At 49.5% G+C, this 27,249-nt stretch overlaps 1 protein-coding gene across 4 annotated transcripts in view; it reads left to right on the top strand.

Annotated features, from left to right (window-relative positions):
* Positions 1-27,249, top strand: part of KCNAB2 (potassium voltage-gated channel subfamily A regulatory beta subunit 2) — a 63,163-nt gene that overhangs the window by 17,342 nt on the left and 18,572 nt on the right. For 2 of the 4 annotated variants that reach the window (XM_088147611.1, XM_088147612.1), the window contains exons 2-5: positions 4,098-4,217; positions 5,771-5,812; positions 24,791-24,834; positions 26,296-26,333. In XM_088147611.1, the coding sequence (XP_088003737.1) occupies positions 4,141-4,217; positions 5,771-5,812; positions 24,791-24,834; positions 26,296-26,333 (201 nt within the window). In that variant the 5' untranslated portion in view covers positions 4,098-4,140. Of the gene's footprint in view, positions 1-4,097; positions 4,218-5,770; positions 5,813-21,370; positions 21,725-24,790; positions 24,835-26,295; positions 26,334-27,249 lie in introns of those variants that run through there. The other 2 variants (XM_088147613.1, XM_007432794.3) reach the window with 2 other exon arrangements.

Genomic DNA, 27,249 nt, shown 5'->3' with positions numbered 1-27,249 from the left:
CTAAACAGAATCCTCTCTCTTTTTTTTAAATTGTTTTGTTTTTCCCTTTTGGTTTAACTTTGTTCATTTTTCTTGTGCTCGTTCCATAAAAAGCCATTTTAAAAACAAGTGACTGTTGGCTGTTGTGAAATCTGCCTTGCAAAAGAGAAGTCGGTGAAGCGTCGGATGAGAAAGAGAGTCTTGAGAAACCACTTGGGTTTTCTCCCGTGGGGTTGGTCAGCAGCAGGGTTCCCCCAGTCCCACTTGCAGCATTTTATTTTTATTTTATTTATTTATTATTAAATTTATAGGCCGCCCACTTTCCCCAGATGATGCTGCTGACCTTGGAAATCTCTGCCCAGATCAGAATATGGATGGGAAACCCCAGGAAGGTCGAGGGGGAAGTCGAAAACTTCCCTGTTCTATTTCCTCTTCGGATGACAGATTAAAACTTTAAAAAAGAGAAAACTCCAAGGAATATAAACGGACTGTTCCAGCTGCTAAACTTGCGGAGATGTTTGTTTTCGGAAGGTCCAGATTCTGAAGCAGCAGCCGTGCTGTCCTTCCTTTCCTTTTGCACAAAACCCCCCAAAATTCACAAAGGGAGCGTGGGCCCGGACGTGCCGGGCTTCGTGTACTTGGTTCCTTCGGGGGCGTGAGGTGCCACTGTGGCAAGGTCTCTGCGTGCGTTCGCGAGTGTGCGATTTTTTTCACAAGTGGCTTGCGATAGAAACGGGGTCCAGGAAGGTGTTTGGGCTGGCTTTGCGAGCCCTGGGCCTGCCGACGGGGCCACGCCGGGGTTGGACGTTCAGAGAGTGTCCTGTGCGGTCAGTCTGACTCGCTGGCTCTCCTTCCCAGCACTTCTTCTGGCTTTTGTTTTCTTTATGCGTCTATTTAAAACATCTACAGAGGAGGAAAAGCTCACCCAACAGCAAGGTTTTGTAAACCCCTGTCATTTCAGCAGCTACTTCTTTAAACTTTTAAAGCCCGCCCTTCCTTCCTTCCTTCCTTCCTTCCTTCCTTCCCTCCCTCCCTCCCTCCCTCCCTCCCTCCTTCCTTCCCTTCCTTCTCCTCTCTTCCCTTCTCTTCCCTTCATGTCTCCCTCCCTCCCTCCCTCCCTCCCTCTATCTCCTTCCATCTTCCTTTCTTTCTCCTTCCTTCCCTCCCCCCTCCCCTTCCCTTCCTTTCCCTTCCCTTCGTCTCCCCATCCCCTCCACCTCCCTTCCTTCCTTCCTCTCTCTGTCTCTCTCCCTCCATCTTCCTACCTTCTTTCCTCTCTATCACCTTCCTTCCTTCCCTGCCCCATTAGCTGAGTGCACACCACATGTTAGACAAGGCTAAAACTGACCTGGTTCCACATGTTACGGAGATCCGACTTTTCCTCGGCATGCTACCACGTGCCTCTGAGCATGTGCAAAGGTGGTTTGTTCCACTGAATCCGAGAGGTCGCAGCCTTTTTGGCAACCTGGGAACCGGAGGGTTTGAAGGAGACGGGCAGAGTTGGAGTTGGGCGTTGTGTTGCCGTATAACCGCAGTGTGGCTCAGTAGAGGGGCAGCTGGCCATGCGCGAGGATCTCGAACAGGAAATGTGACTTAGAATTCAAATGTCTGAATTAAGGTGAAATAATTTCAAATTTTAGATCCCGGCTTGTGGGTTGCTCTACACCCAATGCCTTAGGCCACTGCAATTCTTACTTCTTCAAGTTTTCTGTTGTTTGGGCTGTAAAAGTCTAACACAGTTAACCCTTTGGATATTGAGCTTGGAAGTGAAAGGGTTTGGAAACAGGTTTCGGAAAAAAAGGAACTCGGGATTCGCTAATAATGGATGCAGGGGAAGTTGCAGCTCGGATCACCTCTGTTAACCCCATAGAAATTTTCTGCAGGAGGATATTTAACCTGAGCTTATTGGCTGCTTTGTCTCAGCTTGTTTTCGCCCCTCTTTCAAGATTTATCCCAATTTATCTGAACTCCGAGTCCATCCACCTGGCTGGTCTCCTTCTCTTTCCTTCCGCCTTTCGCAGCATTAGAGCCAGCTCTTCGCATCCTTTAGTGCGTCCTTAAGATATTACAAAGAGAATAAAAGATGAAAAGGACACAAGATACTAACAACAGAATAGTAATAAAATGTCGTTACTGGGGTATTGAGAGCTAAATTCTGAAGCTCCCAAATATTAGCATGTTAAGAGGAATGTTATCAACCCAAACCTTCCCAGAAGAGATCAATCAATGGGGGGGGGGGGGAGAAATATGCAGGTTCCATTCTCAAGTTGGATCTCAACTGGGGGCAGGAAAACCCTTTTGGGCTGACAGATCATTATCAAGGGGTAATCTTGAGAATGTGTCACAAAAGAGAAAACCAGAGCCAGAAGCGAAGCTGGTAGAGTTGTCCCCCATCACCAGCTTACCTGTTTTTTCCCCTGGGCTGGGGGCACAGTCCCAGACCAAGAACTGAAAATATCTATTTATCTACCTATCCATCCATCCATCCATCCATCCATTGTATCTGTCCATTCATTCTATCCATCCATCCATCCATCCATCATATCTATCTCCTTTTTTCCATTTGCATTTTGAAAACAAGAAAGGCCCGTTGACTTCTTTTTAAAGAAAGAAATGTGGGGAGGGGAGCCGGAGCAAGTTGCAAGCAAAGGAATTCTCTTAATTGCCATATAAATTGCTAATTCAGGGCAGAATCCCGTTTTTTATGGCAGAATTGCAATTTTCTCGAGTGGAGGCGAAGGGATCTGCAGCTCCCTCTAGTGGATCACGATGGCCATGACAGCTTGGAGATCCTAACCTGGATTGCAAATCTCGCGTTTAGTGGCTGTATCCTTGACCAATTTTCAAATGAATTTTTCTTTTTCTCTTCCTCTTCCTCTTTCTCCTTCCTTTCTTCCTTCCTCCCTCCCTCCCTCCCTTCCTTCCTTCCTTCTCTCCATCTCTCTCTCTCTCCCACAGCAGCTTTTTTGCCTTTAGTACCAGCTTAACAGACTATTCAGGAATGGAGAGGTTTATCCAGAGCAAAGTCAACAGCCTTTGTTGAGTTTTTCTCCCATGTGGCTAAAAAAACTTAAAAATCCAGGACTTGGAAAAGCTGAACGAAAGGAGCACGGAACCGGGAAGAAAAAGCAGATAAAATTAAAGAAGCTTCCTGTCATTCAAAAGATGAGGGGGAAATGAAAGGCAAAATGCTTAAAATGGCTTTTAAAAATTAAAAAAAAAGTGTTAACCTCATGGTGATAAACAATCCTACAGGGCTGCTAAAATCCGTAACGTGTATAACCTTGTTGCTGAAAGCTAGCACATCAGAAGGGGGAAAAAAGTAGATAATGGGGCCCTTTTCCTGTACTGCTAGTTTACTGCAGGCCAGGGACATTTTACATAGCTGTTAAAAATTACGAATAACTTGCTAGCGGAGTAGCCTTACAGAAAAACAATAGCGATCGTTCCCCAATTGCGGCATAGGGACCGTTGGTCAGCCCCGGACAGGATATTCCCCGGGCAGGCGTCTAAATAAAAATAATTTTAAAACTGGCATGAATAACAACAGAGCTGCCCAATCCTTGCCAGCTTGGAGCTTTCAAACTCTAAATTCCAAGCGAGGATATCAAAATCTCACTCCATTATGAAAAAGGGGGACAGGTTTCCGTTGTTAATGTCCTGCAGATGCTAAATGTTCCCTTCCCCACTTCCTAGATTGTAAGGCTGGGTGATAGAAACTTCCTCACCCAGCTCTCTAAATCAGTGTTTCTCAACCTTGGCCATTTTAAGATGTGTGGACTTCAACTCCCAGAATTCCCCAGCCAGCCTTGCTGGCTGGGGAATTCTGGGAGTTGAAGTCCACACATCTTAAAATGGCCAAGGTTGAGAAACACTGCTCTAAACAGCTCTTTTTATCCCAAAAAACAGGCTGGGAGCCTCCTCCACCGTTAGTAAAACCGCAAAACATCGGACGGAGGAGGTGAATGAAAACGCGGTCTAAAAACAGTGTTTAAACGTTAGCTAGAAACCGGTTCCTTTCTTTGGAGTGACTTCCTTTGCTTGGCAAGCTGGTCCTCCGGTAGCTGGTGGCCTAACCCACGTGTGTTTTTCCTTCTCTCCCGTTCCTGCTCCTTTAGTGGGTGCTGACAAAGATTTGCCTGGAACTTGGAGGTTGCCTCCATGTATCCCGAATCCACCACGGACTCCCCAGCTAGATTCTCCAACCGACAGACCGCCTCCCCAGGAATGATTTACAGGTGAGTTGGCGCTCCGCCCAGCCTCGCTTCGGTTGCCAACCTGGTTCCGGCCGAGCAGAAGAATCTGGGTTTGTTTCCACCGGAGCTTCTGAAACCAGAAGGAAGAAGCTGGGCGACCCTCGGGGTGCAGAATAAGAAGCACTGTGCTGTTTTTCCTGGAATTTTGCCCTGGGACGGGCTGGGTTTTATATTGAATTTTGAGAAGCCGCATGGCCGAGGCATTCAGCGACCCGAGGCGTCTTCTGAATCAAATCCTCTTTGCTGGGAATACGCCTCTGTGCTTAGCAGAAGTGGAATCCTGCAGCTTGGAGAAAGCATTCCAGAAATGTTAGCCCCCGATTTGTCACCCCAAGATAAGGCTGCCCCAAAAGTGTAAAAACCCTCGTGGAAGGCAACACAGATCCCCTTTAATATTTGAATGAGCATCCTGCAGAAAAAAGAATTGCCTTCTGGCCCAGTTCGATGAATGAGGCTTTGCTTTCGAAATGCCCTGGAGAAGCGGGGTTGCATCTCCCCTAGCGTCCTTGAACCCCGATTGTTCGAGGGTGGGCAGTCAGGCAGGGAGAGAACCCATGCCTCTTTTCTCTTCCCTGCCACATGGCCACGGCCCCCCGGGGCCATGAGTGACGGTAGTCGAGAAGCTGTGGGGGTCTCCAAAACAAGGAACAGCAGCGTCTCGCACTTTGCAGGAAGACTCACTGAAGGTGGTCTTGTGCAAACGTCGGGGTCTTCTTCAGTGTGCGTCAGCATGTCCATCTTCCTGTTTCTTGGAAAGCATCGTTGGTCTCCAGGTCTGTTGGCAGGCAATATGCAAATTTACCGTTAGAGAGAGGGCTGTGGAGAGATCCCCACGTCCAGCTCGTCTGAAGATGCTACCTAAATTTGGAAATAGAAGGGGGGCGTTCTGCACAGCACTAATGCAAAGGGATTCCACAGCGCCTTCCTTCGGTGTGATCCTTGCCTTTTCTCAACCCCATTTATTTCACCTCGTTAGGAACTTTTTTTCTGCGTGAAAAAGCTGGGGGGGGGAACACTCAGTTTATTGCATCCTTCCCCAGCCTGCACCGCCCAAATCAGCTGGATTAAATTCCTCATTTTTTGACTAGAAGCAGGTTGTGATCCTGGGAGAATGGACCTTGGTCGGCGTCCAGTTTAGGTTTGAGCGGTGTCGGGTAGAAGCTACGGAGACATCACCTGCGTGGTGATGTCGTTGGAGTCCATTGGGCAGCTGATAAACTTAAATAAATTAAAAATGCACAAACGAAGTACAATGTGGCAGGTGGTCAGGACGTCACTGCCCCATCTCTTGCAAATCCAGCCTTCCTGTTGCAACGCACACAGGTTCCCCTTGGGGGTGGGGTTGACCCAACCGTCTTGAACCAAGAAGATGCAAATGATCATAGAGTCTTGGATTGGAAGGCCAGAGCGTCTGGGCAAAGTGTGGGGAACCGGTAGATGGTTTGCCCGGCGTATGGCACCTTTCTTGCTTTTTCTTTTAAAAAACTGTGACCTGTGGAATGTTTCTTCTTTCTTTCCCTGTTTGCTGTCGGAAGTGCTCGTTACGGAAGTCCCAAAAGACAGCTCCAGTTTTACAGGTAACTCCATCCTTTTTTCTTCTCTATGTTCTCCAAGCCTCCGAATTGCTGCTTTGGAAAAATCAGGGGTTCCCCCACGGAGGGTGGACTCCACACCTCCTCGCCTTGACCAGGGGCCCCAGAAGGCAAAAATACCGGTGTGCTTTTCTCCTCTTGGGAAAATGAGGATCTTCTAGCTGTTGTCCTGTTGAAGGCATGCAGAGCTTTCGCAGGAGGTGAGGGAGCAAAAATGCCTTGGTTGAAATCTTTGGTGGCAGGAAGGTGTGGTGGGTTTCCAAAATCCAGGTTGTCATGATTCTGAAAGTCCTTTGTAATGTGGTTTTGGAGAACTCTCAAGAGAAGGTTGGCTCTAGTCTCTGTTCTAGCTTATGTTCAAAAGCTACAGAAAGTAACATGATCAAAGTTGGTAGCTTCAACTTAGATACCCTACAACGAAGGTGGGTCCCTGGGGTGCATTTCCACTGATATGAACGCCTAGATTATTTTATGACATGAACCACGAGAGCGGTGTTTGCAAAGGAAAGGACGGTCGTGTAGAAAGGAGGATTCAGTCCAGTGACTGCCATCCATGGGTCACCTTTGGGAGACAGACCCAGTTTGCAAGACGTTGCTTTGCCCGTCCTATTTTACTGCATTTAAAGATAAAAAGGAACAGGAGCTTCAGTGCAGTGTGTATCTTCTTTAAGGTATATCCCATTGAGTTTTGACTTTGTCTCAGATCTTCACTGCTGTCTGTTGGCGCTTTCTTGTTCATCTCAAGGTAATCTTCTCAGTCCTACTGAGAAGTCCTAAGCTTGGTCAGAGACTAAGAAGCGGGAGCAGATCAGACTGAACGATACAGCCGTGACTTCTGACGGGTTCGGGGCTGGTTGGTGGCTCTGCTCAGCACCTTCTCCTCCTATCGTCTTCTAATTATTAGAATTATTATTATTAGAATCGGAAGCCACAGCTGTATCGTTGGGTCTGACCTGCTGCCCCCTCTAAGCCTCTGACCATGCTTAGGACTTCTAGGCCTCGAGACAAGGAACGAAGCATCGATGGACAGTGGTGAAGATCTGAGACAAGGGTCTCCATCAGCTGAGAAGCCCAGCGAGATGTGAGGTTGAGTCTAGCTGATTTTCTTCCTTCTTCTTCCTCTTCAAGGAAACTCCAACAGGGTTGGGTCAGAGGAGGGCAGAAAGGATCACTTTAATTCACGTGCCCCGGCTGGGCAGAGGTGGAAATAGGATCTTCCCCGGCTGGCTTTCAGGACCAGGGGCAAGCGGCAAAATCTTGAATTTTCTCTCTGGTCGCTCTGATTTGACCAACTGAGCTCTTCTGCTGACGCAAATCTTCCATCTAGCTCTTGAGCTGGCAAACTTGGGGCCAGTGGCTCTCTCTCTGAGCAACCGACCTACCTTGCTGGGAGAATAAAATTGGAGCTTGGGTCCCCAGGCTTCCAGGAGGGATAGGAATAAAAGCCAAAATGGCACTTGTCTTGGGGGGGCAAAGCTGGGGAAGGTGCCGCAGCACTTCGGAGGCCTCGAGGGTGCCAGGCGATGCATCAGCAACTCAAGGGGGCGAAGGGGATGTTCTGCCAACTCCAGAGCTCTGGGCACCTTCCCGGGTGTGGAGCACGGTGTCCATCGGCAGTGATGGGTTGGCAAAATCCAGACTAATTAGCTTCTCCCCAGAGCAAGTCTGGGAGGCCGTCCAATCCCTGTGAATCAGGGAAAATGCATTAAGAGGAGACAGAAAGGCAGAATCCTCTCTCCCCTTCTCGTTTCAGCCCTCTTGGTAACGAAGGGGCCCGGGGAGCTTGGAAATCTCTGCATTAGCAAAAGGACAGCTGGGGGGCGGGGGCAGCCTGGAGCCAAAGGGCTGGATTTTGAAACATCTCCGCTCTCCGGGGGAAGCGTTTCTTTGAAAACGAAGTCGCGTTCAGAATCTTTCTCCTTGCGAGATGCCCGAGGGCGCGCTCAGCCGAGTGAGCATCCGTAGCTGAGGTTCGGAAAAGGGGGTTCTGCCCGGATTCAGCCTTCCCAAACTTTTGCCAGTCCACCTGGGGAGTGGGCTGGGATCTTCTGTGGCTCTCCTCCTTTCAGTCTATATTATGGTAATAGAGCAGCATATTTCTCCTTCTCCTTCTCCTTCTCCTTCTCCACCACCACTCCTTCTCCACCACTCCTCCTCCTCCTCCTTTCAATCTATATTATGGTAACAAGCCAGCATATTTCTCCTTCTCCTTCTCCTCCTTCTCTGGCACTGAGACTGATTCTGAATCAGGTCCAAGGAATGGGCAAAACACTTGGGAAGAGAAGCTGAATCATGACATTGGATATTGGCTTGTTGGAGGGTGGGACGTGGAAACCACTATTCTTACGGGAGGGACGTATTTACACGAAGAGCAGAAGATCTCATAAGTGGGTGGAACTCGATGATTCCAACTGTACGCTTTTAGGCGCCGGTGAAACACGAGCTGTGCTTTCAGCTGCGTCATGGTGTAACGCTGGCTCTGTCCCGACGTCTCTGAAGTTTGGGGAACGTTAGGAACTGGGGACCTTCGGGGGTCAAAGATGGGAATCTTTGCCTGTGCTGTGATTTTTCCTGGAAAACTAGGGGCGTAGGAAGCTGTGTCATGGCTTAGCACGAACCCCCTTGCCTGGCTACACAACTAACCACGAATCTATGGTGTTACAAGATTTGGGGGGCCCTTTGCTGTGAGAAACTCACATCTAACCCCCAAGGGTGACTCACCGAGCTGCAGAATGTCCGCTCTTTCGCGGAACGATCCCCCGCGTCCACGGACCGGAGTTTGGCGCGTTTCAGTTGGAAACGGTGGCGGAATTCTGTGGAAGGAAAAGGTTGGAGAATTTTGGAGCGTTTCGGTTTGGAAAACATTCGGTTTTGTTCGGATGAAAAAAGAGAAGCTGAGTTTCTGTCTCGAACACGCACGGCCCCTGCCCTTTATGGACTTTTTGCTGAAAACAGGGGAAAAAATGAACTTGTGATTTATGGGTGTGAGGATCAGAGATGATAGAATATGGAAAGAAGGGAGCCAAAATGCAGCCTTAGAGAGAGAAGATAAAATATAAATGCATTTATAACTGTTGTGAAGAAGATCAGAAGCCCCTCCTTTAAATTCTTTTCTTTTTCTTTCTTTTCTGTCTCTTTTCTTTCTTATTTACTTATCACTTTTTTTATTTCAGTCAATATCAGGTAACCATGTTAACATAAATCCAGTATACATATAAAGAAAAAAGAAAGATATAGAAAATACAAAAAGAATCTACTACAATGGGAATAAAGACACAGGTACTCTACATATGAAAGTTTACCATATTTGTAGAGTACACCAAATTATAAGCTATTGCTATTAAGGTAAGCCATAAAATCCATCCAAATTTGATAAAACGGTACTTCTGAAGTCTCATTACTTTGACTTTATCTGTGATTTTTTTTTCCTAATGTGACAATCGAAGAGGCCTTTTTAATCCACAACTCAGTTGTTGTGTTACCTAAAGTTTTCCATTGTTGCACCATTCTTAGTTTGGCTGCCAAAATTAAATAGATAATCACTTCTTTATTTTTAAGCTTATGGTTTGGTCCTGTGAATAAATGTAATAACCCTGACTGGAGATCTTTGTTTAGCGATAATACTGCTCTCTCCAAAAATTTTTCGCCAAAAGGGTATAACTTGATCACATGACCACAAGTGAAAAAAATGACACCCCTTTTTTTTTTTTTTTGACAACCTCTCCAGCCTTTGGAAGAATAATACTGATATATATATGTGCCAATCTAACAGGAGTCCAGTGCCAACAGTGTATAATCTTCCACTGCAGTTCTGGCATTGAAGCTGAAGTGAATCCACCTAGTATCACTTTCCTTTCCTTTCCTTTTTGTTTAATTTGTGTTGTTTTTATTCTGTAAAAATTTCTTCAGTAAAAATTAACCAGATGGAACACATACGGTCCCTGAAAACCTTGGGTTCGCCCTATCCAAAAATTCCTGCCCTCTTTTTTGTCTCCCCCCCCCCTTAAAAAGAAAGAGCAGCCAGGACGCAAAGAAGCTCAGTGTTAGATCAGTACCAGCTTCTGAGAACGTGGAAGTGCAGGTGTTTCCATCTGTTTATACCTGTTTCCATCTCATGAAAGGAGCCACCTGCAGCTCATTAAAGCAGCCACCTCCGCGTCTTATGAAAGCAGCTGCAGCTGCAACCCATGAAAGCAATCTTTCCTCCAGGATTTTCCAGTTGCATCCAAATTAAACACCAGCAGGGGAATTTTGGCCCGAGCGACGGAGACCCCAACTGACCCAAGCCCCGAGAGCGTCTTCCATCCTTGCGTTGGCTAGCGAGCAAACCGTGGGGATCTCAGGGGACTTCTCTCCCACCGGGTGCCTGAGTTTCCATCACAGCAAAGCATTCCTGGGTTTACCACCGAGACGGGATTTGTTTGGTACGTTGAATTGCAGGCATCAGGGGAAGAGCTTCCGTTTGTCCCGGGCATCCTTCGTTCCAGGCCGAGAGGACACGTCTCCTGGGCTGTCCAGCTCCATCCATCAACCTGTCTTCTTGTCTCCACCATGACAGGCAGCGGGGCTGGGAAGCCACCTTCGGCCAGCATCCGACAAGTCCCCGCTAATAAAAAGTGAGCGATCGATATCCGCGCTCATAAATCAGTTCCTTCTCCAAGGCTTTTAGAACAAGAGACGGTCCTGAATAATTTAGCCCCTGGTTGCTCCGAGGGGAGGGCGGAGGCATATCTTCATAACAGACTTAATGGATTTCCTGCTGAACTTCTCCCGTGCGCGGGGGACTCGCAATTGCTTTTGACAACTGGAGTGGACGTTCCTCCGCCCCCCCCGCCTCGCGACCCATGGAAGGCCACGCCTGTGCGCTGTTTTCCACCCGTCCGTGGGAAAATCTAATAAGCGAGAACTTTTCTTTTAATGAGCAGGTTTCCCAGACATCAGGTGAGTCGGGGCTGCGGATGGAAGGAAGCGAAGGGTTTGATTCGGGGGGAGCAAGAGACTAGCACCCCACCCACCCCAGCTGTAGCAATGGAAGCTTTGTGGAAGAAAAGGAAGACGTTCGGTCCCTGCAACAGCTTAAGCGGGCTTCTTCGTCCGCCTTTCTCGCTTTTCGAAGGAATTTCAGCTGTTTTTTAGAGATCGGGAAGGGAAACTCCCAGGAGCAATGAGACCGCGCCTGTATCCCATATGGGAACACGGGGTTTAATTAGCCTTGTGTGCAGACAAGGTTTGCAAATCTTAATGTGGGTTAGTGGCCCAGAGCGGGGTCGGGGGTGCCCCCATCTCTCCTCTTTGTTGCAGAGAGCAGATCCCCCCCTTTTTTTCCTTTTCCTTTCTTTCTCCCCTAAAAGAAACTCGCGGTTTAGAGGCAGCGGATCCCAAACTCGGTGGCAGGATTTGCAGGCTTGCAACGTCTGTTTTCCAATCAGGAACCCTTCCTGTCTCCTTAATTTTGGGGGGAAATTAAGATGGACTGGCTGCTTCCTAGATACCCCTCCTGACCCCAAAGTGGATAATCTCTTGTTGCAGGAAGTGGGGTTTTCGAGGGGCTTCGGGAGAGCGGTGGATCTGTGTGGCTGTGTGAACGCGGTGCATGTCCTTTTTTTTTTTATTTTTACAGCCCAAAGATTCATTTCTCTTCGCATTTCAGTCGGTGCTTTTACCCGCCTCCTCATCTTTTATCATTTGACTTTGATGAGAAATCCTGCCACCACGCCTTTGCCCAACAGCAAACCCCTGTGAGATGTAGATTGAAAAAATTTAGGGACTGAGATAAGACACAGGAGAAATTTGGTTTCAAACCTCATCTCGGGCTTGAACCTTGCCTGGACAAGTGATTTTTTTTAAAAAGTCTAATCTGGACCTCATGCAGATCTGGAAACCAGGATGGGATATTATACAAACCTGTTTGACGGAAACGGGGTCGTTATTCTCCCAAAATCTAAAATTTCCACCCAAGTCGTTCGCATCTCACGAAGACAGTTCAGGTGTCCTTAATTCTCAGAACTGGAGAGGGAAGAATTTAGCTCCCGCGGCTTCTGATATTCTGCAAAAAATAAAAAATTCCCCAGTCCACAAACCTCCCGTCTCCTTAACCAGGTTTCCATAATGAAGGCATCGGTTTAGTTTGGAACCACAGAGCCTTTGCAAAACCAGGCTACAAAATGCCGTTCAGAACATTTAAAAAAAAAAACCGCACGAAAAATTAACCGTCTTCATTCCAATAAAGCTAGGAGAGGCACGCTTATCCCATTTGCAATCAGCTGCAATCCGTGACGGGAAAGGCGGTGTCTAATGTCGCGGTCACAGTCCTTGGCAGCTGTTAATTAGTCCAGGGTAAACAGAAATCTATGGACTATGTCATCCATGTCCGTTAAACTCCCTGTCCCCCCCCACTTCAATTTCCTTGAGATTACTTTAATTTTAAAAAAAATCAAATTGGGAATGCCCAAGGAATGCTGAGCATCTTCAGCAATTTTGCTCCTAATTTGTTGCACAGCTGGCCTCACCTGTCTCAGCAGCCCAAATTGGATCATTCGGGGTTGGTTTTTTGCAGGGGGGGGTAGAAAAACGGAGGCAACCCCCTATGGTTGAACACACGTACCTAATATTTACCCCTCCCAGAAAATGGGTGTTTTGGCCCCGCCCTTCCGGTGGAGCAAATATTTTGGCCCCGCCCTCTCGAGACATCACATCCCTTATGAACACCCCCACCCCACCCCACTGCATTAAAAAACAGGAGGGGGGGCTGAAAAATGAATATCAGTCCAGGTTTGTCTGGACAAAGCTAAGGAATGGGATGAAAAGTCTTTTTTAGCATGGGGAAGAGAAATGCAATCCATAAAGAGATAGCTTAGTGAAAGTTTTAAAAAGGGGGGAAAGTGAAAAAAATAGCATGCTTTTGAATTTCCAAATCTGGACATTTGGACGTGTACACCCATGACTCTCCTTTTAAAGCTGTTTATTATCCCTCCATTAAAGTTGCGTTCAGAATTCCAGCGAGATCCTTAGATCGAAAATGATATTTACTTTTTTTCCCTTGTTTTCGCCCCGTTTCCTCCTTTTTAACTTATTTGGTTCTTCTCCCCCCACCTGTCTCCTTTCCTTGCACGTCTGCTGCTAAGAAAGCAGCGATTTGTTGAATGCGATAGGATGGATTTGAGTCAGTGGACTCGTTCCTAACTTTTAAAATCTTCCGTTTCTTTTCGGCGGCTTGCTGGTGGGCTAAACGCCACCGTGCTCATTTGGAGCTCGGGAACCTTTGCGTCCAAACAGCTTCCCTTGGTGAAAAAGTTTGCAAGCTTTCCCATCGGTTAAAAAAGACGTGCATGACTCTGAACATATTAAAGGCCTTGCACAGGATTCTGGGAGTTGAAGTCCACTCATCGGAAAGTTGCCAAGTTTGAAAAACACCGCACTGGAGGATGCTGAACCTTATTCAGTTCTCGCCTCCCCTCTGTTTCCCTCCCAAAATGGAGACCCCTCCACCAAATGCCCCAGTGCCCTTCCTCATCCAGTTCCCAGCAACCTCCTTTAGCGCTTGCCAGATTTCCGCTTCACCTTCCTTTTCTTTTGAAACCACGATTTTCAGAAAAAATGAAATAGGGCACCGGGCTCCTGCTGTAGCAAAACGCACCCTTTAGCGCGGTCTTCATTTTGGGGGGCCCTCTCCAAATCCCAGTGGGATGGTCCAGAGCATTCCAGGAAAAAAATGGGGATTGGCCACGTGCACCCCCGTGGCATCCATTTTGTGAGTGCGCCCCTCCACCCTGTTCTCCAAATCATTCTCAGCTTCAAATGACTGCCTTCTCCTGGGCACGGTTTAAAAATGGAGTTTTAAGCTCCAGCCCAAGTCTCTCCTTTTCCAGTCTCGATGCTGAGGCTTGCTCCGATCTAATCCTTATTACGGTCGCAGACCAGCATATCTGATGCTTGCAATCTTCGTCACCAACCGGATGCCTTAGCCAGGCGCGTCCCCCAGGTGCAATAGCCGGCAGGGAGGCAGGATGGCGATGTTGGCAGGTCATGGTGGCTCACGCAATCTAAGGCAAACCCCTTTCGTCCCTGGAAAATGCGCAGATCCCCAAGTCCAGCAGCATTATGCTGTCCATGACGTACAGCGGGAGTCTGCGGAGCGTGGCCAGCAGGTGCCACTCGGAATGGGGCCTGCACCAGGTCCACCAGAACGACGCTGTCGAGCTCCAAAGACTTAGGGAGGTCCGGGTGGCTGCTCAGGCACGGATCAGGGAAGAGTTTCTCCGGATGCACGACCTCTCTCTGGACGAATGCACAGCGCAAAAGACCGGCATGAAATATCGGTAAGCAGATCGGCGTTTCACCCTCTCACCCTTGCGTTCCGAATGGAACCGGAAGCCCCGTTCCGTAGGGTGGCATTTTTGCAAGAGAGCGCTGGGCAGGAAAACCGCTCTGCATTTTTATTTTTACTTTTCCAGCTGAGGAAAGGGACTGGCTCTTGACGTTACTTTCAGAGGAGAGAATTTGAGAGACGTTCTTCAGGGTGAAGTGTGTTGTTCTTGCCCTTAGTTGGGATGTGACGGCCGAGAAGCGTGTGCAAATCTGGTGCAAACCTCTCTCCAATTTTCTGCGGCGTTTCTGGCTGCGCGTACTTCCGTTCGCTCCCAGAGCACAATTTCCACTTTCTTGTAATGGACGTTGTGGTCAGCCAGCGAGGTTGCAGAGTGTTGGGAAGACAGGAAACAGGAACGCCATCTTCACCCTCAGTCAGGAAACTAAGCCGAATAAAGAAAAAGACCTATAAGAGAAACCAAAACGAAATTCTCTAGCATGCAGGAGTAACATCAAAAGGAAGTACCCTCTTTTACACTGGTGGAGAACTTGGGCAAAACGACAGGTCAGATTCAGTATAACATTAGCCAGAAAGATTGCAAGCAAGTCACAGAAATTTTCAAGAGTTTGTACCAGCCATTGCCATATCTATCTATCTATCTATCTATCTATCTATCTATCTATCTATCTATCTATCTATCTATCTATCTATCTCTATTTATCCCTCCCTCCCTCCCTCTCACCTTTCCAAGTTAACAGACTTCATCTTCTTTTCTGCCCTTTTCCTGCCCACAACAGCTCTCTCTGGTGTGAGAATAGAGGCTCATTACCTTCAGCCCTTACAGACGTGTTCAAATCCGTGTCGGTAGAAACAGTGTAGTGTATTTGTCGTCAAATCTGAGCTGATGTTTTCAGCTGCTGAGGGGAAATCGGTCTGTGCAAGAAGGCGGATGCGGCGTCACCATCTAAGTTAATTATGATGCCTCACCCGCCTTGGATGGTGACGCCGCACCCGCCTTCTTGCAAATAATGACACAGACCCAGCCCGGTGGACTCGGTTGCTTCAAACTTCCAGGGAAAGAGTTCCCTTTGCGCAACCCACCTTTTGGGAAAAACTGCACAGTAGCAAGAGGTCAGATCCTTGTCTGGATGACACTGAAGATGCTTCGGGGCCTTCAGGAGCCCAGCTGCACTTTTTCACCCAGGCTGAGAGCAAGATAACGAGTGGGAGAAAGACACAGAACTGTTATGTGTAGCAAGGGGAAGGGGAATTACCCTCTCCCCAAACTGGTGAGTTGGAGATAAGGCTGTCAAAACATTTTGGTCCAAATTCCCCTAGCAGTGAACGTGGGTCATTTTTGCAGCGTCAACCAAAACTGAATTCTGTTTGTGTAGCTCCTTAACTTGCCACTTGATGGCGTTCCCTGAACAGAGAAACACGTGCTGGGTTCTTGCATTGGGAACGAATCCTGGCGTTTGGGGGATGTTGGGGGGGTTGTTAGGGGAGGTGCTGCCAATCTCCTGCTGATGTTCTGATTCCACCCTGCGCTGGAAACATGAGCCCACCCTGCAGAGACAGACTTCATAGCAGTTGCTAACCGGTGCAAACAATTACCTCTTCCTTAAGACTTGCTTTTGCAACCAATGTTAACAATAAAAATAGGAACTGGTGCGATGCAGCTCTCTTGTTCACGGCGATGTCAGAAACACGGGTGCAGATGAAATCCAAATCTTCAGGATCCCGGCAGGTTCATAAAAACACAGCTGAGGGGTCTGCCCTTTAACAGAACTTCGAATCGACCGATCCGAAAAGTTTCATAACTTTGCATCTGGCAAGCTTAGAGAGGGGAACGGCGGGCAGGGAAGGAAAAAGACGGGTGATTTTAGGCCCATCCATTGTGGACTTTTGTGCCAGCTGTTTCTCAAGAGTAACCCCCAAAAGTGGGTCTTCTCTTTCTCTTTGGAGGGTCAGGAATCTGCCCCTTCCCCGTCCATGTCTGCAAGCAGTACTTTTGAAGAAAGGACGTCCGGCTCTAGACGTTCCATACAAAAGGGGCGCTTACGTTTTGATTTTAAAAAAGAGCTTCCATTGAGGAAACGTGCCTGTCAGGCCCTGCGCTTGGAAACAGCTGTAATAGAACATCTGGAAAAAAATATTTTTCTTTTAAGTAAATGTTTTCTCAGGGAAAACCTTGCACGTATGGAGAAGCCGGGCGAACAGCTTTCCATATAACGCCCTGTATGGTGGGGTGAGTTGGGTTCGGTCCCAAGCGCGTTTTTCCCCCCTTTTCTATCATCCTTTCCTTTTTAAACTCCGCAAACCAAAAGGTCTGACAGGGTGGATTATTACTAAAATGATATTTATACCACTCCAAACCTCTCCCGTCGGGAAGGACGTAAAAGATGTGCAAGTCTTTTTGGGGCTGGTCCGTCCTTCAATAGAGACAGTTTGGCCTAGGGGTGAAGGCATCAGGCTAGAAAGCAGGAGACGGTGAGTTCGAGTCCCATCTTAGGCCTGGAAGCTGGCTGGATGGCTTTGGGCCAGTCCCTCTCTCTCAGCCCAGCCCACCTCACAGGGCTGTTGTGGAGAAAATAGGAGGAGAAAGGAGTATTAGGTACCTTCGCCGCCTTGAGTTATGTATAAAAATAATACAGGCGAGATAAAAAAATCTAAAAAAAAAGGCATGCCCAGAATTCAATTATTTTGCTATCGCTGCAAAAAATGTGCCCGTTCGGTCCCCGCAAAATCGGAGCCCGATTTTCTGGAGAGAAGCTATAAATCTAGCAAATAGAAAACCGTCAGTAGAAGATGTGGCCTCTTTCTGATGATCTCTGCCAGCCTCCCCGTTTTGCTAGCACCGTCTCTGATTGTGGGGATCCTCAAAGCCTCCCTGCCGCGAATCCTACACAACTTTGTGGGAGTCACAATCTTTTTTAAAAAAAACTTGATCAGCCCTGTACAGAACTGGAAGTCTGGATTTTTCTCCTGGCTTTGCCCGCCCAAGACCGGTGGGCGCGCGGGGCTGGCAAACTTGGCAAAGTGTGTCCTCGATCCGCGAAAGATGGGTTCGATGAAGAATTAATAAAATGGATATATTTATTTCTTGCCCCACTTGTGGGGAGAGGCCGTCACACAGATTTATCTATCGTTTTTAGGGGCTCGACGTAGAAAATGAAACAGTACTGACCGAAGATCTGCCCACTTAATTATTATTTTGGAAAGAGGTTGATGCAGCGAGCGCTTTCTCTCTCCCCTTTGAGTTTTCATCCCGGCTTATTTTTTTTCCATCCAAGGAAGCTGTTTGTCTGCTGCTCCGATTGCATCCCCCTTTGCTACCTCCGAGCCAGCAAACAAGGATCCCAAATGTCCGGTTCTCCTTGCAGAAGGAGGATTTCGAAAGCTTGAGGTGCCACTCTCGGGCACCGTGTCCAGATGGCGCGGGCGGGGGACGTCTCTAGTTCTCTGAGACACACACACACACACACACACACACCCTTTTGCAGGAGGCATCCGGGAGCGAAAACCCCCCGCCACGCTTGTGCTTTGACTCAGAGGGCAAAATCAGGTGGCGCATCATTAATATTACATTTCCTTCTCCTGCCCTGGAGCGGCTCGCCATGAATATTGCAAATGTCTCTGTTTATTAGTTCTGATGCATCGAAGGACGTTTAGAAAAGTGTTGGATTACAGGCTTTCTAATAAGGGTTGATATATTATTCATTTCTCTAGGGGCTTGCAAACCCCCTTCGCAGGGTGCTCGGGGAACGTCTCCGAGAAGTGCTAAATAAAACTGATGAAGCCTCACTAGGTCAAGGGGGCAGGGGGGGCAGACTCAAGTTTCTTGGTTTGGAGAGTTTTGTGGGGAGGAAAGAAGGTGGCACCCGGTGGGGTCTGCCCAGTTGCGTGTTACCCAGAGGAAAAGGCACTGGATTGCCAAATGGATTTTGGGGGGGGGGGGGGTCTCCCTTTTTCAATTTAAATGAATGCTTCAAAGCTCTAAGAGAGGAGAAGGGGCATTTGGAGGGGGGTGGCCCGCAGCTGGGAACTCGTTCCCGGGTTTGAAAAGTTTGCCCTCTGCCCCGAATGCAAAGAAAGCGATCGATCGATTGCTCTGGTAGACGATGAGGCGATGTCAGGAGAGGCTGCCTGTCGCCTCCCTGTGTTCGGAATGGAATGGCTCTAAGTGTGCCTCCTTCCTGTCTGCGAGAAGGCCAGGACATTGACTCACGTGGAAGCAGGAGGGGCGTGTGGAGCTGGGCCATTGCCTTTTTACATTCAATTACATTTGATTTGATTTATATTGATTGATGGGAGGTAGATAGGGTGGATGAACAGACAGGCAGACACAAAGGGGTGGATGAATAGATAGGTAGGTTAGATTAGGATGGCTAGACAGACAGAATGGATAAGTCGGTAGAGAGAGAGAAAGGAAAGAAGGAAGGAAGGAAAGAAAGAAAAAGGGAAGGAAGGAAGGAAGGAAGGAAGGAAGGAAGGAAGGAAGGAAGGAAGGAAGGAAGGAAGTCTTACCTTTATCTTTCTAAGCTAAACCTTTTTATTATTATTTATTGCATATCTGTCCGATCCTCCCTTCAAGGCCCTTGAACGGATAGGGCCCCTGTAAGAGGGAGGAGTTGGGGCCGATTCCCTAAGTGGCCCCTTCCGATTCTGAGGTTCAGCAATACAGACGTGTTCCGCCACCCCCGATTTCCCCGAAAAGCAGACGCTCAGAAGGGGAAGCATTTTCCCCCGAGACCTTTTCTTGTCCCCTTTGAGAAAGGAAGCTAAATATTTGGAATAATGCCCCAACGGCTTGGGGAGCGCGAAGCCTTTGCCCGTGAGCCTCTGCGAATCCTTTTGGACCAGGCCAATTCACACCGGGATGCTAAGCGGGGTTCCTTCTATCCAGGGTTAATGTGGGGATCTGGCTAGTTGGTGGGGGGGCGTATTGCGTGGCACCCATGACCGGTGGCCATCCAGCCGCTGTTCGTAGGAGCGTGGAGTAGGGCGGGACCCTGAGGGCCATGTAGTCCAGCCCTCTGCGATGTGCAAGAGGACCAATTCCACCATCTTCAAGAGTGGCCGTCCGGTCTCTTCTCAGGACCCCTCCAGAGATGGAGAACCCACCACCGTTGCTCTTGTACCCATCCCAACCCCCAAGAATTTCCAGTGACCTTCGGCGATGGGAAGTCTGTCCATCTTCCACTGGGGAACAGCTTTGGGGATTTCTTCCTGGCGTCCCACCCAAACCTGCTTCCCCGTGGTTGAAACCCCTGGTTTCTTGTTCATCTTTCGGATCGGATCCGCCAAGACTGTGTTCGCCCCTCTCTCTCCATTTGGTGGTTTGATTTGGTTCTGCCTGAGGGCCTCTTCTGCAGCGGATGACGGCTCCCCGCCTGTTCTTCTCCTGCCAAGGAAAACCCTCCCCGTTTAAGAGCACTCTGCCTTTGAAGACCAGATGCTGATCCAGCATGGCCAGATTCCCAGCAAACCAGCCCTGAAAGCTCCACGGGGCGCCCCGTGCGTGCTCTTTCTTCTTCCAGATGGGACGATCTTTGAACAGCCTCTGCCTTTGCACAGGTATCGGAGACCACGGGGCCCTTCAGTGCCAGGATGTGCTTCCAAAGGGGCCGATAAATTGTTAGCGGCTTCAGAAAACATTTGCTGGGGTTTCCTTCCATTTCCACCCTGCCCACCTGGCAACGGAGGACCCAGTTCAGAGCCGGGTTGGTGGGTGACCTTTTTTTTTTTAACATCCCAAATCTTTCCGCAGAGAGAAATCGCGGTGTTCAAAACCTTCTGCAGCAGCCGGAGCTCAGGAGGCAGAACAGATCGGCTACTTTCCGTTGGAAGTTGGCATGCCCTAATTTGTCGACCGGGGGGGGGGTTGCAAGGCACAGAGGGTCGTTTTGCTAACTCACAGTCGCCCCCCCCCTTTGCTTTTGGCTTAAACCTGCGTTTCGCTGCAGCTGTTGCCGGTAAATTGACCCCCCCCCCCCCCCCGCCGCTGCCTTGGACAATGCCGAGCTGGCTTCTGACGGCTGTCCCCAGCGGGGACAGATTAACACTCTCCAGCCACGGACAAGGCCTCGGCTGTGGGCTTCTTCGCAGCAAAGAAATCCAAATCAGAGCCTTGTGGCCGGGGTGCGTCATCGGCGGCCACCTCGTGTGACTCTGCTGAGAGCGGGGAAGTGTTGGAAGGCTGTGCCGAGGACGGGGTGGCTTTCAGGGCGGGGGCCGGGTGGCGACGTTTTAGCGGACTGCTGTGAAGGGCAGCGGGCTGGGCTAGGTGGCCTCAGGGGTGCCATTATGGTTTTTTGGGGCACCCAATCTACAGAGGGGAAATTGAGACTCCCAGGCCCTCTGGAGGGTTTCTGTTTGGGGACCACGCAGTTCGGCGACCCCGTCTCAAGCGGACGTTGAGGCTTCTCCAGGCTGACCCCTTTTCCTTGCACTCCTCGGCAGAACCCCCCGTCCCCACCCTGATTCCACTGCTGACATCCAACCTTTGGGTTGTGCTTGGGAAAAAAAACCTGGAAAGCAGTGAGATTCGGCTTATTTGCCACTTTTGAAAACACTATATCCAAAAGGAGAAGGAACGGGAGGAAAAATCGCCGCTGCTCTTTTCACCCCTCCGTCCACCTCCCTGTCCTTTCGTTTTATTTATCTTTATTTTCCCCCTTTTTAGGGAACTGTTTCAAAAGCCGGTCGGTAGGTTGCAGAGGCGCCCATCTGCTTCGGGAGTTGGTTAGGATGGGGCAGAAGTGCGACGGAGGAGGAGACGGTGGCGGGCGCAATGGCTGCGCCCCGTTTTAAGGTGCTGCCCGTCGCCACACAGCTCTTGGCCCTCCGTGGGGAGGAGCAGGCAGATGAAAGAGCAAACCTGGGGTTAAAAGGCAGCTTGTGCGCGCGGGTGTGTGTGCAATAGAAAGAGACTCGCTGTCTCTCTGGGCACCGCGAAGAAGAAGCAGCCGTGCGTGGCGAAGGGCTTCTGACTCGCAGGAGCGTCTCTAACCAGAAGCTCAGCTGCCTCCTGCCTCTCCGACGCCAGGCTGGGCAGATCCAGGAAGGCTGGCATTCCGGGCAGCAGAGAGAGAGGAAGCCCAGCGCCTTGGCTTGCCCCCTTGCCCCCAAGCCCTCCCTGCTCCCCGCTGGCTGCAGAGGGGGAGACCCAAAATCTCAGTGCCGTAAAACCCGAAGCCTTGGAGGATTCCCCACATCAGCTGCAATCCCGTGCCCGTCTTCCAAAGCGGACGTTCCCGGCAGGAAATAAAGGAGTCGGGATAGGGGCTGCGGAGGGGTCCCCTTGATGGGGCCAAGCTCCTGTTTCTGCTCCAGGAAGACGTAGCTGCCGTTCCGAACCCGGGAGCCAACTCAGCTGCGGGCATGCAAGTGTCTTTCGCGTGTTCGGAGCACAACGTCAAGAGCCGGAGCGCCGAGGACAGGCTCAACCGGCAGAATGCCAGCAGCCCCAGCGCCCGAGGGCGGTTTCGCGCCGTGGCCATGGTGGCTCGGAGCCTGGGCCAGCTGTCCACGCAGAACGTGCCCTCCTCCAGCCAGGCAGCCACGAAGCAGCCGGGCATGAAATACAGGTAGGGAAAGCGAAGCAGCGGGGTTTGCGGTCGAGCGGGATCTGGACAATGGTGCAGGGAACCAGGGGGGTGCTCTCTTCCCCCCAATTCTTCCCCCTCTTTGCCTTTCCAAAAGCCAAAGCTTGGCAGGGACGGTTTGCATTGGAGGCAACATGGGGTGGGGGGGGGGAGGTTTTAAATCAGGCACCCTCTTGACCTGGATGGGGGCACCCTTTCTTGCGAAAAAGGAAAGAGGTTGGTTGTCCTGAAGGCTTAAGCTTGCAAAGTGGAACTCCAGGTTTTTAAAACACAGGTTTCTAGTCCTTATGGCTGATCCTCAAGTCAAGCAGTTGTAGTCGGCGCCAAATAAGAATGTTGTGGCTTGTTTTTCAGTCCTAGCCCGGAGCTGCCAGGAATGAAACATGGATCTGAATGTCTCCTCTGGGCTGAGATGGGTTGCGTATCTGGGGCTCAGTGCGTGGTGAGAACCTAGCCTTGTCTTCGCCGGGTTTTTGTTCTGCGTTGTGCGTCTAGTGGGGAAGAGTGTGTTATGCGAACACAGGCATCAGGTTTGTGAACCCAAGTTGAGGAGGTTGTACGAACCCAGCCTTAGCGTGCAAGGGTTTTCCAGTTAGAGGGATCTGGCCTGCCTGGGCCACAGCAATTCCCAGGGCCAAAATATTGGTCCGGATTTGGGGCAAACCCCAGCCAAATGCTTCCGAACAATCACACCGATCAAAATTCAAATTACTTAGCATATTGTTTCTCAATCTCAGCAGCTTTAAGAGGGACGGACTTCAATTCTGCATCACTCAGACCCCGCCTGGAACGTGACCTCTGGTTTTGGGCCTGTAGGAAAGAGTTTGGCGAACGGGGGGGCGGGGGGGTGGTCCAGCGAGCGCAACCAAAACAAAAACAAGGAGGAATAGCTGGAGATGTTGAGTGGTGTATAGGCTGGAGAAGAAAAATCAAGCAAGAGACCCGGTAGCCATCTTCAAGTATCTGGAGAAGATGGGGCAGAGTTGCTCCGAGTCCTTCCAGAGTCAGCAGAAGACATGGAGGGTTTTCATTACACAGAGCCAGGTTTGGGTGGGACGTCGGGGGGAAAGCCATGATGTTACGAGCGGTTCCACAAGGGTGGAGTCTCCTTTGCTGGAGAGATTCAGGGAGGGATGATGTCATGATGGATTCCTACATCAGGAGGGTGTTGGGGTTAAAGATCCACAAGGTCCTCTTCTGGTCTGTGATCCTTTCCCACCCCAAAAGCCAAGGAGAAGATGCAAATCCAGGCGGGCTGCCATGCCACTGTTTGGACCCTGCCTCCTGCCAACCACGGCCAAAGATGTTCTGCTCCAGGGAAGCCTCCCCTGGTCTTTGGGGCTTCCCTTTGCAAACCAGTATCGCTTCTTCCCACCAGCCTTCTCCTCTCTGCTGGTGGGGCCAGGCACCCCCTCTTCCTCCAGTCTTCCATCTCTCCTGCCGCTAACGTCAGCCTCGGGCGAAAGGCGGCTGGATTCCTGGGGTGGGATTCTCCTCCTCGTCGCTTCTTTTTCCAACATTCGTTCATTTGCTTAGATGCCCATCCTCCCTTTCCTCCGGGACCTCCTGCCTCCCACTTCTCAAAACAACAGCCCTGGGAGGTAGGCCGTATCCGTGGCCTTGGCGCCGAGGCTTAGTTGAAGGGAGGATTGTGGTGGGACGGTAGTCCGCGGGGGGCCGAGCTGTGCGTTTGGTGGCACCGAACGTCACCATGATGAAGGTTGGTGAGGACTTTATACAGGTAGTGGAGCAAATAGCACTGGCAGAACATAATGAAATCATCCTTTGCCCTAATTCACCTGTAAAGTCAATTTATATAAAGGAAAAAGTGGGGATGAACCCAGCGTCTCTCCCCCCTGCCCTTCCCTTGCCCCAGCCTTATTAGCTGGTCCAGTGGCCTGGGGCCAGCCGACCTCGCAGGGTCGTGGTGGCAATGAACCTGCAGAAGGGAGGGCAGATTTCCAAAAAAGGGGGAGTATCGTAGAACATAAGGTTGGTGGGGCCCGGAGGGTCATCTAGTCCACCCCACAGCAAGGGGCAGGGGTTCCTTATTCAACCCGTCTCTTTTGCATCTTCAAAAGAAGCCCCCAGCACAGTGGACCGTCCCATCCTTCAGAGCAATAATAAATACAGGTCTACCTCGTTTTATTGCACTTCGCAGATACTGCATTTTTTTTTTTAACCAACGGAAGATTTGTGGCAACCCTGCACAGAGCAAGTTGATCTGATGGCGATTAGTATTTTTTAGCGATAAAGTATATTTTAATTAAGGCACGTGCATTTTAGAACTTGATGGAAATGGGGGGGGGGAGAGTTGGGGGAACCTGGGGGGCCCCGGCTAGAAAACGAGAACCAAAATTCATCCGGAGAGTCAGAAACGTGCATTGAAAGCCATCGAGCGAACGCAGAATAGAAAAACGTTACGGTTACGCAAAGTGGCTTGTTCCTACACTCGGTTGGCCCCTAATCTGGTGGTGCGAAGGCAGCTCACACAGAGCAACGGTTTCCTTTTGCCCATGCGCCCTTCTCCACCAGCTCCAGCGATGAGCTTTGCAGGGCTACTCCTGGTGGCCTACCTTCCTTTGCACCATCCGGCCTCGCCGATGCAGGCAGCCCTCGCAGAATCGGGCGCGTCCACCTCGCACTCGTGATTCAGTGGCCTTAGCCCTCCGAGCTCTTAAGACAAACCACGGTCACGTCTCTCGGGCCAAACCGGGGGCACGATCTGGGAGAGCACACGGTTGGGGGTACGTTTGCTCCTCCGATTGCCCCGTTTCGAAGCCAGCTTTAATATTAGCATTTCAGGATGCAGGCGTGAGCTTTGCTGACATCCAGCCGGGCGAATAATTTGCGGGGGGAGGCTGCCTCATCTGGAATTGTGTTTTTTCCCCTAAATTTTGTAACATCTGCTTAAAAGAGCAAGCCAACGTGCTGTCCTCCCTTTGCGCACGCCTGCGCAGGTGGGGGTGGCCAGGACATCTGTTCCTTGCAAGCCAGCCGGCAAACCAACGTCTTTTTTCTGTGCGTGTGTGTGCGTGTCTTTTTCAGAAACCTCGGGAAGTCTGGACTGCGGGTTTCCTGCCTCGGCTTAGGTGAGCGAAATCTTGCTTCGGGTGCAGCTGGCAATTCGTGCCTCTGCGAAAAGCAGAGCTCGCTGCAGAATTTGCAATGCAACGAGTTCCCTGCCAGTCCTTTGCATTTATATATATATATATATATATCAATTTTAATCATGCTAAGTCCCCTGTATGCTGTTTATTTAACCCGGGCTAGATTTCTGCACTGGGCAGAGGGTTAGTCTAGATGACCTTAAGGCCCTCCCACTCCGATTCCGTCCCTTAACTTAGATTGTGCGTTAAGAAGAGAGCTGGATTAGAGGAGCTTCGGGATTCCTTCCAAACTTTACATTTTTACATGATTTACATGATTCTAGCCTTTAATTTAGATCCCCCCCCCGGCCTACGATTGTGTGAAACACGCGTGACCCTGGACACACCAGTTTGCCCACTGCTGGGCACTAGAACATCCTGCCGTTTCAAGACTGGGCACCCGCGAAAACTGTTTATAAACACGCCACGTTAAAAAAATAAAATAAACCCTAACCCACCCCCCTATCTGTGTGGTGCCTCGTCCACCTTGCAGCCCTTTCTCACTCCCAGCGCTGTTTCCTGCAGCAGCGCCCCCTAGTGGCTTTGGGGAGATCAGACCCGCAGCGCCCTTCAATGCACCCCACCACTGCGCGGTTAACTCTAGCGCAGCCGTGGGCGCCCTCAAGAAATTAAATTACGAGAATTAGAGGGGTGCTTTTCGTTTTATTTTTGTCCAGCCAGAAATCTGTCGCCCAGTTGGGCTGACAACGGTTATACCCCGCAAGCCCTGGTTGACGGTTATACCATGGGGGTGCTGAGGATCTTGCAAGGAGGGTTAAAAGTTGGAGGAAAGGTGTTGCCTTTTGCATCCTCCCTCCCGCCCAAGAAAGGGCTGCGTTTAGCTTTTCCGTCTCAAATTCTCCTGCCCGCCACCTCTTGGCTTAAACAAATGGGTTGGAGACAGACCGGTCCACTGAGGCAGCCGTTCTGAAACCCGAGGCCGTTTTTGTTCAGCATCCCTGAGTTTCCAAAGCAAGAGCCCTCGCGGGCTGCAGCAAGAGAGAGATCAGGAGCCTCCGGGCACAGAAATTCATCCCCCAATTCTTCAATTCAATCAACCCCCAATTATTTAACGCAATTCAATTCACCCCCGAAGTCTTCCTCCTTGCAAGTTGCTGGCTTTTCAGACTTCTGAGTTCCCCGAGATCCATTTTGTTGAATTGTAACGAATAATCGATGGAAAACAGCAGAAAAAAAAAATTACAACCGTTTCTGGCTGTCCATTGTCAGAAACAGGACATTGGGCCATAAAAATAATATTTATTTATGATGGACCCCCCCCCCTTAGTCCCTTCCAATGCAGGGCTCTTCCTGCGTCTTCTGCTTGTCGCCTTCCGTCCAATTCCACCCTCCTTCTAGGATATTAAAAAAATAATATTTTTTATGATTATTTCTCTCTTGCAGGGACATGGGTGACTTTTGGAGGACAGATAACAGATGAGGTGAGCTTTTGTTCCTGGTTTCATTTTTAAGCAATCTTTTCCAGGCATGTAGGGCCGAAGCAGGGCTAAAATGGCGTTTTTTCTTGCACCAGCACCCCCTTTTCCCTCCGGCCAGAAATCTGAATTTACAGCTTTGCAGAGGGTTGTAAAACTCAAGCAGGACGTGCATTAAACTAAGGTGCTTCCTGAGGTCTGTGTATTTGCTTTAAAAAAGAGATGCTGCTGAAACTCAGTTTAATAATAATAATAATAATAATTTAACACCATCAAACAACATTTGCCCATCCCAGGTCCTTGGGAGGAACTCAATAGGCGAATAAAAATGCCAGATCCGGTCTCAACATCTGGCTGATGGTGTGACCAACCATAATTTATTAAATTTATATTCTGACTGATCCCCAGCCACTTGGGGTGGTTCCCAGTTGTGTAATAATTGTAAGTTAAATAAATTTAAGCTTCTAAATAATTTGTGTAGAAAACTGGAAGCAAAAGCCAATGATTGATTGATTGATTGATTGATTGATTGATAGATAATTAAATTTGTATGATGATGATGGCTATAAATATTACCACCCGCTCTTCTTGCTCAACCCAAATTCTTCCCCAGCTCCAATGATCCCCCCTCCCCCCGTTTTCCCAAGCTTGATTTTGCCTGGCCTTGAATTCGAATTGTGACTTCTAGCCAACACTTTTGATTTGGGGCAAACTCCAGTAATGCTGCCCCAGCCGAACACTTCCAAACAATGGTTTGGAATCAAAATTCAAATAACTTAGGATTGTGTTTCTCAATCTCGGCAACTTTAAGACAGATGGACTTCAACTCCCAGAATTCCCCAGCCAGCGTGGGTGGCTGGGGAATTATGGGAGTTGAAGTTCATCCATCTTAAAAGTTGCTGAGATTGAAAGACATTGATTT

This window comes from Python bivittatus, unplaced genomic scaffold (genome assembly GCF_059951505.1).
Source record: "Python bivittatus isolate LINGU-HERP-01145 unplaced genomic scaffold, Pbiv_v1 ctg000510_np1212, whole genome shotgun sequence".
NCBI lineage: Eukaryota > Metazoa > Chordata > Lepidosauria > Squamata > Pythonidae > Python > Python bivittatus.
This window is presented reverse-complemented; position numbering and strand designations above follow the sequence as displayed.